This window comes from Aulonocara sp. 'chitande type north' Nkhata Bay, linkage group LG13 (assembly GCF_057382095.1).
Source record: "Aulonocara sp. 'chitande type north' Nkhata Bay isolate Kocher_YH1m ecotype deep benthic linkage group LG13, A_spYH_male_GT1.1, whole genome shotgun sequence".
NCBI classification, from domain to species: domain Eukaryota; kingdom Metazoa; phylum Chordata; class Actinopteri; order Cichliformes; family Cichlidae; genus Aulonocara; species Aulonocara sp. 'chitande type north' Nkhata Bay.
In genome coordinates this window covers 27,468,863-27,481,659 of record NC_141356.1, presented here as the reverse complement: position 1 = coordinate 27,481,659, position 12,797 = coordinate 27,468,863, and the positions used below count along the sequence as shown (strand labels likewise).

Genomic DNA, 12,797 nt, shown 5'->3' with positions numbered 1-12,797 from the left:
TCAATGGCCCTGAATAGATTTGTACATGTTTTTTACACAGTCATTGATGCTAGCCAAGAAAAGTTAATGAAAGAATTGCATAAAGAGTTAAAAAAAAAAAAAAAAAAAAAAGTATCAAAAGGAATATAACAAATGATTAAAATAGTGGGTAGCTGTTATATCAAGATCCCTATGTTAAATTAGAAGCAACACTCTCCTATCAGCATTTATAATAAATAGCAATAAAACAAACAAGTAGCTAACAATAAACAAATCTAAAAATGCCAACTATACACATATTAAAGCTTTATACAGATGTGCAAGGTTGCTTTGAGGTATTGCACTTGTGTTGTGTGGTGGTGGTGTTTATGTGTGAGAGGTGCTGATGTGCGTGTTCAGTACAGCTGATGGCTTGTGGAAAAAAACTGGAACAGTGTTAGTGTATGTTAGTCCTGGTTTGGCTGGACCTGTAGCATCTCCCTGAGGGCAGTGGTCAAACAGGTGGATGTAGGATGGGTGGAGTCTCTGCAGTAGTTAAATGCATATCTTGAAGACCTTAGTGCCATATTATCCTAATAAAGCACTTTGCTCTCAGGCTGCAGGCCTACATGTGGTTCCTGGAGTTTCTAAAAGTAGAACAGGAGGCACAGCTTTCAGCTATGGAAGCTCATTTCCACCACTGAAGAAAAATTTCCATCCGTAGTCAAGATTTCAGGTTATCGCAGTAGTTCGACTTACTCCGTTCTCTGAGAAAATAACTTGATATTTGAAGTAAGTTAGTTGAAATTTGGAATTATGGATGGGGTTCAAAGTATTACGTTTTGGTTCAGTGGTGGAAACAAACTTTCATATTTAGCTATCAGGCCCCTCTCCAGTGGAATCAGCTCCCAGTTCAGATTTAGGAGGCAGACACCCTCTGTACCCTTTAAATGTGGCTAAAACCTTTGTTTTTGATAAAGCTTACAGTTTGGGCTGGATCAGGTTAGGGTGCCATAGGCTTAGTATGCTGTAGCCCTTGCTGTGATGCGCTGTCACAGCACTTCGTGACAGTGCAGACTCATTAAATTGTTTGGGTTCTCTCCCCAATACAGTAAGATCTTTAACTTATGGTATAAAGTGACCTAAAAATGTAACTGAATAGAAAACTTTTCAGCACACACATTAAAAATATGACAAAATCCATGCAACAGGCTTGTGGCAGTGTGACACCTAATATTAAACATGGCTCTTTTTCATTGGGGTAGTGCAGAAAGCTATGACAGGGAGAGAATTTCACCTTTTTAGAAAACTCAATGATTACCACAGCAGGAAATGCTGGTTAAATCTCAAGTTTAACCAATGACATTAATAAGCACATTTAGCTGAACAGTTCTGGGGTTCTTTCATTTAGATCGTGGCTCAAAGAGTTGGCAGTTCGTCTTGTAACCGGCTCGAACCATCTCGGTCATTGTGTCCTTGGGCAAGACACTTCACGTACCGCCTACTGGTGATGGCCAGAGGGGCCGATGGCGCGATATGGCAGCCTCGCTTCTGTCAGTCTGCCCCAGGGCAGCTGTGGCTACAACCGTAGCTTGCCTCCACCAGTGTGTGAATGTGAGAGTGAATGAATAGTGGAATTGTACAGCGCTTTGAGGGCCCCAAAAAGCGCTATATTAATACAATCCATTATTATTTATACCAGCCCACTGGGACGCTTAGCAGAAATGAGCCACTGCTATTGTACTCAACTCTTTTCTTCTTCAGAATTACAAAACTTGAATTGATGAATTCACTCGGACCCTGAAACCAAAGCACCAAGTCTGAACCATCACATATTCCATGAAATTAACAATTACATCACAGAAAAATTATAAATTCAAATTTAATTAAAAACAGTGAGAGGAAAAAAAAGAAAACTATTTTTCTTTTTTATTGAGGTCTGTAATACATTACAATGTAATACATCCTCCTCCCAATAATTAGGGAGCGCCATTCTACTTATTCCACCCTTTTAAAAACATTTCCCTCTCCATTCAATTCAAGTTCAATTGTACATTTAAATAAACTTTAAAAATTATTGTTGTATTTATTCCATTATTCAATTTTTTTGCCTCCTTTTGCTTTTTTCATTATAAATCTTCACTTCAATAGAAGGTGTTAGCTTGCAGAAACATTACAAAAAGAACAAAAAACAAATCCCTAATGCAACAGCTAAACTGTAAACAGTGTTGCAGGTGAGGAGCCATCGTCAGCTCTGAGGTAAATATCTGCTGCGTCCTGCTGCAGGCCTCTCGTTACCTCTTCTGATTCTGCTGGGCCTGCCTCAGTAAAGTGTCGAAGTCTAGTGCATGATACTTGCCTTTTGCAGGCGTTGGCTCGTACTCTCTACTCGAATCTGAAATGATTATAGAGACGGAATTGCATTAAAAATAAGAAGAGGAAAAAAAAAAAAAATCAAAGAGTTATGCAGAAACTTTTTTTGCATCTGGAAATTTAAAAGCATACCTAAGTCAGCATAGTTGCTCTGGCAGAACTGTCTCCTTCCACCGAAACAGAGATCAAACGGCAACTCGTCAGGCTTGCGCAGTTTACTTCCATTCTCAATCGCTGTGAAAGCATCCCTGGTGTTGTAATAAGTCACAAAGCCGTAGTTGTCCCTGTGGCAGATGACCAAAAGTTTAATTCCTCCTCATTTTTAGTTTGAGCAGAGAGGGCAGCAACAGGACTCGCACATAGCTTCAAGGTGTAACTTGCTTTTAAAAGAGCCACCTGGTGGTGATGCCAGGAAGCTCCAGTTATGAACAAGCCTGAATTTGCTTTAGCACTGTAGCTTGGCCTAAGAGGTCATAGACAAGACCAAGAAGGTTCAAAGACAGTGCAACTTTCTCATTTACAAAACCTTCCCAAAAGCTCTATGCTAAGAAAAAGTGGTGATGTAAGATGTTTGCATGTATAATACGAGGAGCTTACTTACCCATGGTCTCTAAAGTGCAGGGTACATTCTTCGATCTCGCCAAAATAGGAGAAGCGCTCTTTTAGTTCTTTTTGGGTCATCGTTCCCCGGATTTTACCAACGTAAACAACGCGGCGCTCCTCCTGGAAGAGAGTCCATCAGTTTTACATCATAACTACTGGAATCATTTCACTTAATTATACCTAGAATAATTAACTTACAATGGCTTTCTCCTTGCGTCTCTTCACCTCTTCCGCATTTGGCTTTGGAGCATGACCATAGCTGGGCCGATATGAGGGACTGAAGAAGAAAAGATGAAGCCTTTACTCGTCATTTCAAGGTTTCTCAAAGTATATGTAGGGCACAAATGAAACGGCTACCAAGAGAAGTCACAGTACTGTACCTGTACAATTGTCTGCCTTTACTCCACTGATCCCGTCTTTGAGGGGACCGAGATCGTGACCTGGAGCGACTCCAAGAGCCAGAACGAGAAGAAGAATAGGAATACCTTCTCCTTCTGGGAGGAGAGCGGGACACAGAAGGCTGATAGGAGGAACGGGACGAGGAGCTGGAACTGCTCTGGTGACGATACCTAAAAATCAAAAAGAAGGAAAAGGGAAATCATTACACATCAGTGAAGAGGTTTAATGCATCTGAACCAAACATGTTTTGGGACAAACCTTTTCTTTGTTGGAGAGTGTGATCTAGACCGAGATCTAGAAGAATCGGAGTCTGACTCTGAACAGCTGGACATTGGACTGGGAGAATGATGTGATCTTTTTCTAGACCGACCTCTGGGCCTCTCTTCAGAACTACATCTGGGGCTGGGTGTGCGAGAAGCAGCATGGCGACGGTATGACCTTCCCAACGGACCTCTCCTCGGGCTCCTTTCCTTCAATTCAGTCTCTGGCCGAGTAGGAGAAGCATCTGGAGTCTCCATAACAGAGCTTTCGTCCAACCTATTTGCCTTGGGCTCCAGGGGCTTCACTGGACAAACTTGTGTTTTGGTTAAAACCGCCTGATTTATGGTAGATTGGAGAGATGATGCCAGGGCAGCTGGGGTTGTTTGTGTAGTGGTTGGAGTATGTTGCCTGATGGGTTTAATGGTGATAAAGGACTGCTGTTTAATATTCCAACGCTTGCCTGGCTCTGCAGTGGGAGTGCCTTTGTTGGGAAGGCAATAGTCATGATCCATGCACGCCAAATCGGGGGCTACAGTGGCAGCAGCGAGCGTGGGTTTGCTACGTGGCCTGACTGAGGGCAGAGGCCGAGCTTCTATCTGGATAACTTTGGAGGGGCTCGACTTGGAGGCTTCGGAGGCTTTGCTCTTCCCAAGCAGTGCCACAGCTGCCAGGGGTTTCCACATTTGATGAGGAGGAGTGGCTGGAGGTGTCAGAGCTGAAGCAGAGGGAAATATCATGAGTACTTCAGACTTCTGTATACACTGACATAAATGAAGCATTTGAGCAGACAAAACATCTCTAAATTAATCAAGTCAAAATGCTCATTTACCTGCAGTGCTTGAGATGTCACTAGCTTTTACACGTTCCACAACAGACTTCTCTGGAACCAGTTCGACACTGCTGAGCAAGCACAGGCGTATGTTAGTATATCAGCGGTAAACAGCGTAGGTCAAACCTCGGTGGTCTTCAGCCCAACCCGAGATGGCCCTTAGTGCTGCCAGGCACTGGCAGGATTTGCGGTAGGTCTTGGCATGAGGTGGGCTTGGACCACCTCCTCACATACACAATCTGTCACACAAATCAAACGGTTTTCACTCTCACAGACAGTTACTCACTCACACAGAGCAGCGTCAGGGCTGTAGGGTAACTCACCTCGAGTTTCCTACAGCTGCTGCTCTACCAGAGACCTCCGACACACATTGCTCCTCTTTGGCTGAAGGGGGAAGGAATAGAAAAGTTAGTGCATCGGTGCACAAAGTGAGGTTAAAAACTCTCAGTGGAAATGTTTTTAGTACAGGGCTTATTTTCCATAGGACTGAAAATAGTCAGCAGCTACATAAAGCGCATTTAAAAAAAACAAAACAAAACAAAAACAAACCCAAACACTTGACATAAGTCAGGCCTTGTACATCCGCCCAAACAAAGACAGAAGGGCTCGAGTTAAATGGATTTGCAGACGGGGCAGAATTCCAGTAGCTGAGCAGACAAGTGCACAGAGCAGCTTCTCTGGCCCCTGCAGCATCCATCTCTCTTAAAGGGGAATGTTACAGTTAAAAACAGAGATGCCCCACTATCTTTGAATTTAAACAAACGGCTTGATTAGAAACACAAGCTTGGAATTCACCCATTTACCATAGTAACAGACCAACTACAAGGCGGTTCTTGTATGTGATTTGCAAACTAAAGGAAAGTTCATGCATGAACCCCTGTTAAGCACACATCTCCTGAAGTCAATCACAACTCCTACCCACTAATCCACTACTGCTAACCAAAGATGGGGCTGCAAGCTTGCATACTACATTGCACCATTACAAAACCAGGAAAACTGATCCTCTGACCACATTTAGCTTGGTACTTCACTATGTGACACACGGAGCTACTGGCCTAAACACCCATCTAATTATAATTCAAGGAAGTAAAATAAATCCGAGTGTGCAAAACGTTCAAACGAAACCTCTGAGATGGAGTGGATACAGAGAAAACTGAAGCATTATTAATTACCTTGGGTTTCCTCAAACTGCTCCAGTAAACTGGTCAGATCAGCAGCTTCAATACCTGTAAATAAAGGTCATTATGTGATTATAACAGAATGATGCTCATTTAAAGGCAAACTGCAGAGCTTTTTATTTTCTCTCATAGATATACTGCCAGCAATAGTGGATGCTCAAACAGTTTAATAACGTCAACATGTGTAAGTAAACCCAAATGATCAGGCTTCAGACACTTTGTTCTACTCGTGGCTCTGAATGAATTCACTGATAGTGGACATCATTAATATGGCCATCTCCACCTGGGGTGTGAGCACAGAAGCTCCACCCACCTGCTGTTCAAAGCTGTTGTTTACAAGAAGCAGCCAATCAGAAGAAAGCTGGCTTAAAGGGAGAGTGACCTTGACGATTCAGGAGTTAAAACTGCTCATTTTAAAAATCAGAGTGTGAAAGATTGAACTGAAGCCTACTTTAAGCATTATTTAGAGCTGTAGTTAAGCAGAGGCCAAAAACATGGCACTTTAAATGGGCAAAAAAGCCCCCCTTAAACTATTACATGTACTATAATGCAGTACACAAAAGCTCTTTTCACAGTAACACTCAAACTGAGCAGAACTACAGCGGTACAGAGAATAGACTGGACACAGGACAAAGGCTCAGCTGAAAACGTGACAGCCAGGAAACAGATTATTGTACGTAACAGTCCTGAAGAGCACAAATGGGTCGATTTTTAAAGTGACACTGTGCATTTTCCTGCTTTCTAACAGTAGACAATTTATAATTTCTAATATTGGATTCTTGCACATCAGCCTGCCACTGGAGCAGATTAAGCACAGTGAGTTCAAGTCAGCAAAGCTGTGGCACTGACAACAGTTTATAGCATATCAGTGAATTACTCTTGTCAAAGAAAGATAATACTTAAAAACAAAAAAGGAAAGAAGAGAAGGTATGAGAATGTTTCTACTCCTAAAAACAAACTAAAGCTTTTAAAACACAAGTTTAACTTTAAGCTCACCTATTTCACTTGTGAATGCTTCAATCAGCTCCTGTGTGGAACTCTTTGCTCTTTGGGCTTCCACTGGTGTTGTGGGTGTTTCTTTAGTTTCAGCAACAACTGGTTTTGTTTTTAGACTCTGGGAGTTCGAGAGACTAGCAGCTGGAGTGGAACACAGCTGGGTACCATCAGCTGTGGATTTGGAGGACTTGCTATCAGACGCAATGGTGATATTTAAGGAAGTGAGAGCAGTGACCTCAGGCACTTTCTGGGAAACCACAGTGGTCTTCTGGGGGACACTGGGAAGAGATCCAGTAGCAGCAGTGGGTTTTATTTCATCTGTAGTGGTTTTAAGAGTGGTCTTGGTGAGCTCTTCACACTTAGATACAGGCTGAGAGATGGGGACTCCATCTACTCCATCCATCCCTCCTGAAAGAGCAGGAGAACATTTCCCATCTACTGAAGATGCGAGCTGAGTGTTAGGAGCCCCAAAGTTTTTAGGCACATTAGGTGCTGCAAGCTGAGTAGTGATGTTTTGGGGCATGGCTGAATCTTTAACTACATTAGGGACCAGAACAGGATTTTTCTGAGGCAGACTGGGCGGTTCGGGTGTTTGTTGGGGTTTAGGAATTGAAGTAGCAGGTGAAACCTTGCTGGAAGGGGCAACCATGTAGGCAGGTGGAGCCAGCAGTGCCTCGGGGGTCGGTGGTGCACATGGTCCTCTTGGTTGCCACGCAGGTTTGACCTCCTCCACCTCCTTTTTTGCCGGCTGGGTGATGGGACGTCGAGGATCCTTGGGGCTTGGGTCAGGCAGGCAGGGAATAGGGGGAAGCTCTTTGGGAAGCTCTGGGAGGCTAGGCCACTTGGTGCTATTGTTGCGTTGCTTTTCCACTGGAGCAGGCCTTTTCTGTTGTCTAAGCCGTCTATACTCCTCTAAACTAAGTGCTTTGGGTTTGGGCTCTGGGACTGCCGGAGCCACGGGAGGGACAGCCTCACTAGCACTCAGCATCACCTCGGGAGTCACAGAGATGGGAGCAGCTGTCGGGATCTCTGAAGACACCGGAGAGAGGGAAACAGGGGGAGCTGCTAATACATTCACGAGCTCAGTGGGGGCTTGGACTGGCTGTTGTGAAGCTTCACTGGGATCCTGAGAACTCATTGTTGTGGGTGTATACCTGTCTTCACTCTTCCCAGGTTTAGCACTTAACAGCACTGTGTCCTGTCTAGAGGACAGAGATTTAACTTTAGTTTGTTGCACAGTCACTTCACTGATTACTGCTGTAGTGGAGGTCTGAGGTTGAGTTTCAGTTTGGCATAGCTCTTTTTCTTTAGGTTTTACCAGCGATGGAACTTGGGTTGAGGCAGCAGGAACTTTTGGGAGTTTTTGTTTCTTTTCTTCTTTGACAGATTTTCTTTTGGGCTCTTTGGGCAGTTCCTGTGCTGCATTTCTTATGGTGCCACTCCGAAGGACTCTTCCTTCCACAAGATAAGGATGAGACTGTTGCTTGCATTTCTTTTTCTTTTTCCTCCTGGATGGACTTTTCTCTTTAATTTCTTCCATTTGGCTCTTAACGGTCTTCTCATCTTTTACATCTAAACACACTCCTGTTATTTCTGGGGATGTGATTTTCATGGGTGCCTCGTTGACCGTTACATCGTCTTCGTCATCAACAACTATATGCTCTGAACTGTCTTCTGCTTCATCTGAAACTTTCTGCTCTTTTTCTGAAAGCTGCTCTTTAACTGGTAGATTTATGTCTGTCATGGCCAGGATGGGTTCTCCATTTTCCCCCCGGTCCACAACCTCAAGCACTATGCCTCCTTCCGGCATAATCTGTTCCCCTGCCTCATTCTCCACACATACCGACAAGCAGTAGGGTTGGATATGCCTGACCAGGTCGCCCAGGCTAATCGAGACACCGTCTTCATTTGTCTGTTCCAAGGTAAGAGGATGTAGGAAGGACAGAGCCTCCCAGTCTAACAGGTCAGCGTCAGGACATGAGTCAAGCCCAACTGGGCTCAGCGTGAGGGAGCTGTCTTCCTCTTCCTCCCCATCACTCCTCTGCATAGAGTTTTTCTGTATCCTAGGGAGGCTCTGAGTATAAATGGGAACATAACTATCTGGTTAAAATCTGCCTACAGTACAAGATTATTTACATTACTATAAATAGGAAGACGCTACCTTTCCAGTTGATAAAGGCCTAGATGGTGCGTCTTTCTCTGTAGGGGAACGTGATAAACCCAGTAATTTCCTGAGCTAGAGAGTGAACAAGAAAAAAAATACTGATGTTAACTTTAACAAACTAGCAAACAGGTATGTTCAGAATAACAGAGATTAGCAGAGCGTTCCACTCTGTCCTGTGCTCAAAGATCAGATTGGGGAATGTTGAGAGCAGAGATAATTTCAGACACATGTACAACTGCTGGGCACTAACCGGAGACTGTTCCCTGCCCCTTTGACCTGACAGCAGGTCTGAGTCAGGCAGTATGTCAAACGGAGACAGGTTCTCATCTTCTACATTGTCAAGAATCTCCGTCAAGGCTGTTAGCAGCGTGGCTTCGTTGTCATCATCTAGGACTTTGGACTATATAAAGGATCAAAACAAACAATTAGGTCAGAGTCTGGGACATTAGGTAGTGTAATATACAGAGCTTACAATACTGTATAACTCCTTGAAGTTGATGAAAACGTAATACTACACAATGTGAAGTTAGTCTTGCCTCTATTGTCGGTGTGTCCTCAAAGAAGGACAGATTTAAGCAGCTTTGAAGGGCCTCCAGAGTTTCTCCGGAGCTCAGCTCATCAGTCTAAAGAGGGGGAGAGCAAACAAATGTCAAATCTGAAATAAGCAGTCAAATCAATAACTAACTGTTGCTTTAAAAAGAAAGAAAGAAACAAACCCATAAATGCACAAGTGAAAAAAAGAACTTCCACATTCCTCCAAACCTTTCAAGGCGAGGCACCATTGCAGTGTCACTAATGGACCACTGGGCTGCCTCACCATCACGAGTGGACTTGTGTCATTTCAAAAAACCACATAAAGAACAGTGTGCACAAAAGGTAAACAGAGAAACAGGTCAACAAATCTCATTCATTCATTTTCATGGCCGTGGCTCAAGTGAGGCATTTATAAACAAGAGCCTGAAAAGGAAACCTCAGCGGGCAAAGGAGGGCACATGTTTTTAATTCCAACTTGCAGGAGGAGGAAAAACAAAATAGCAGAGGCTATTCTGTACATAAACACAACTGGATCTGCTTTACAATTAATATAAATGTATGTATCCATCCATCCATGGATGGATGGATGAATTAAAAAAAAAAAAGAAAAGAAAAAATCCTGAATCATTACTTAAATTATGCACATACTAGTAGCATGTTCTGTGAATACCAAGACCAGTTTGACCAGTGTAAAACGTATTAGCATGCGCTTTGATATAATGTTGGCTGACTTGGCGTAAAACTAATCTTCGGGTAATCTCCCAGAACCATAAACATGGCAATAACTTCTACAAACGGGCCCTCCTATCACTGGAAACATAACCGACAAAATTAACTTAATGTCGCCATGCAGTGGTCTAACAGAGCCCCACGTGTTTCTATCTACACATGCACACAGCGTGCAGACATGTTTGATCTTCGCCTCACCCCGTCCAACGACAGGCCACCCAAACCCACGTGTTGCACTACAACAAACCAGAAGCAGGGCCTTCAGCTCTTCTTCCACTGCTGGCTTAAATTCATGCGACTAAAAAGCAAAAATCTTCACTTTAATGCACAAATTAACACGTCAACGTGTTAACAAAACCACAGTTCGCGGACTCCGAGGGAACGGCTTGTGAGCTTTAATTTGACTGTCTCTCGTGCGCATGTGTGGGGGAATCCAACATGTGATCCCCCACTGAACCACATGTGTACACAGAGTTAAGTTTGAATGAAAACTTGCATATAACAGCAGTGCCAGTGTGAGTATGAGTACGTACAATGTTAGATATAAAACAGCATCATCATCATCATCATCCCTGAGCTGTTGACACTTTACTGCAGAATGATAGGGCAAAGCATGTAAACTACACAGCTAAATTAATAAAGCATCAGATCAACTGTCGAGCAAATAACTCTGTTTACAAAACACTTATTTCAGTGGTTATTATATACACACTATATTGTATTAAGTTGAAGGACTGTAAAATAATCGGGCAGGGTTAATGCGATTTTTATTGCCACGTGTGTATCTGTGGATGAAGAGCAAGACTATCGGGTAAAAAGTGCAGCAAATGAGATTAAAAGCGTAATATTGATATCATCTACACAACTGGAGGCAATATCAGGCCAACTACTGATAACACTGCACAACTGTCACGATGATATTTAACCGCTTGTTGGCTTTATGTCAGAGAAAACCTGCCTCCTTCACTTAGCCAGCCGGCCAGCCAAGCTACACTGACTCACCAGCTAGCGTTACCAAACGTCCATGAACACAAGAAAATTTAACCAGCGAGCATTATTTATCAAAACATGAGACCACGGAGTCATAAAGCTGCAACAATCACTAAATAAGATGCGCCTTTTCAGTGAGTTATAGTTGTTATGCTACAGTTGCATCCACGTGTCACTTTCTCGTGCACAGTACATCCCGTACAGATGAGCACTCTGCCCCCCAAAAGTCACCCAAACACTACTAACAGTGGACCCAGATGCTAGGAAATAAAGAATAAAACATTTTCGTTACCTCGTCTAGTGTATCCAAAGGGAAAAAGTCCATATTGCACGCTGTTAAAGTCTCCTCGCCTGTTCCCCACCGCGCCGCCATCTTGGAGGTCTACTCCCTGCCCAGACTCGTTTCAGAATGAAAAGTAATGAATCAGAGGTGCACGCAGACCGGCTGGAGACACGTGGTGCAGCATTCCCGGCAAAATGACGCAGAGGGGGTCAGGGGTTGAGCGGCCACGTTTCTTTGTAGTTCCTGTAGTTCCAAACTAGCTCGCTACCCACGTTTTCAGCCTCATGAATGGTCAATAGTCAGTTGCTGATGTAGTCCAAAGTGCTACAATGTCTCTCTTTGCTACAAGAGAGATTTGGTACTTATGCGTCAAAGACAACGACGAAATAACAATGCCAAACTGTTTTTCTTTTTTCAGGCAGGTTTTAATCGGCCTTGTTTTTGCCAGTGAAGAATATCAGGTTATTATCAGGTTATTATCTCAAAATTTCAGCTTACTTACTGTGTATTTTTACATTTTTTGAAATATTTAATTGAAATTTTGAGATACTAACCTAAAATGCTGACTTACTGATGCACTGTTGATTCTCTATGTGCAGTTTTTAATTACAGCCTAAACAATATGAGTTTTGAGACCGATACCAATGCCAATATCTAGTATAATTTAAATATCATATATTGGCCTATATTTTTTTTCTTTCTGACAGAAGAAACATAAACAGATTTCCCTAAACATTTGTTATGTATGGTTATTTACAAGCCTGTACTAAGATGTGGTGGTAATGTATTTGTGAATTACTTTGGATGACCTGGTTGTTGTTTGTGCCCTCTGGTGGACACACTGTGAAACAACATTGATAATATAGTTGAAGGGCAATTTTCCTGTCTCTCCTTTACTTTTAAAATTTTGATTTATAGGCCAAAGACGGTGGTATATTGGCAGAAAACTATTATTGGCCAATATATCAGTCGTGCTCTAGAATTTATGTTCCAATGGCCATAAGAATGAAGTTAATACAGATTATCCTTCAAAATAACTGCCCAAAATGACTAACCCAATCTGGGTTGGTCATATTGAGTAGCGGAAAACATTGCAGTTCAACCTGGCCTTTTGTTGAAATAATAGCTTATTATTCTTTCATTGCCTGTTTTTAATGATCTTTTTTGCTGTTTTTTTAAAAATCAGGTTTTTAACATGGTTTACATTGCTATTAACCATGTTTTCATATTCTATTTTATTTTATTGTGACTATTCCTAGTTCTGACTTTGCTTGTCTGTCGTGTTTACACAGTATGGAGCATTAGAAAAATGAGAAACACCTGATTGAGAAATGACCCGAGGAGGAAGACAGAGGCATTGACCTAACCTGCAAATTCCTAAGATCTCGATTCAACTGAGCAACGACGGGATGCACCAGGACAAGCTTGATTAAGCGAGGCCCCATCCTTCACCCCACGTGTCCCAAACTATTTGTGTGATGTCTTTTAGCGTGCTGTTGG

At 42.7% G+C, this 12,797-nt stretch overlaps 1 protein-coding gene and 1 non-coding gene across 3 annotated transcripts; both read right to left on the bottom strand.

The window, feature by feature from the left end:
* Positions 1-1,875: 1,875 nt before the first annotated feature.
* On the bottom strand, positions 1,876-11,460 carry pprc1 (PPARG related coactivator 1). Of its 2 annotated transcripts, none has more exons than XM_086259583.1 (14): positions 11,307-11,460; positions 9,298-9,384; positions 9,012-9,161; positions 8,759-8,833; positions 6,598-8,671; positions 5,596-5,649; positions 4,747-4,807; positions 4,424-4,494; positions 3,592-4,309; positions 3,315-3,503; positions 3,133-3,211; positions 2,933-3,054; positions 2,464-2,615; positions 1,876-2,353 (listed from the first exon to the last, which is right to left on the bottom strand). In XM_086259583.1, exons 1-14 carry the CDS (start codon positions 11,385-11,387, stop codon positions 2,253-2,255), a joined length of 4,014 nt encoding a protein of 1,337 aa, XP_086115709.1. In that variant the 5' UTR covers positions 11,388-11,460; the 3' UTR covers positions 1,876-2,252. The 2 variants fall into 2 exon arrangements, with proteins under 2 accessions (XP_086115709.1, XP_086115710.1); XM_086259584.1 differs by having other exon boundaries at positions 4,424-4,491.
* On the bottom strand, positions 2,700-2,839 carry LOC147316248 (small nucleolar RNA SNORA50). Its single transcript, XR_015124515.1, has one exon. It is a non-coding gene; the product is annotated as a small nucleolar RNA SNORA50 (small nucleolar RNA).
* Positions 11,461-12,797: the final 1,337 nt, after the last annotated feature.

Excerpts from the sequence above, each read along its gene's own strand:
- pprc1 (XM_086259583.1), bottom strand. The coding sequence starts at position 11,387 with ATGGCGGCGCGGTGGGGAACAGGCGAGGAGACTTTAACAGCGTGCAAT. Across the intron at positions 9,162-9,297 it reads AGGACACACCGACAATAGAG|TCCAAAGTCCTAGATGATGA; the intron begins GCAAGACTAACT and ends TCCTTTATATAG. Across the intron at positions 4,310-4,423 it reads TGACATCTCAAGCACTGCAG|CTCTGACACCTCCAGCCACT; the intron begins GTAAATGAGCAT and ends CCTCTGCTTCAG.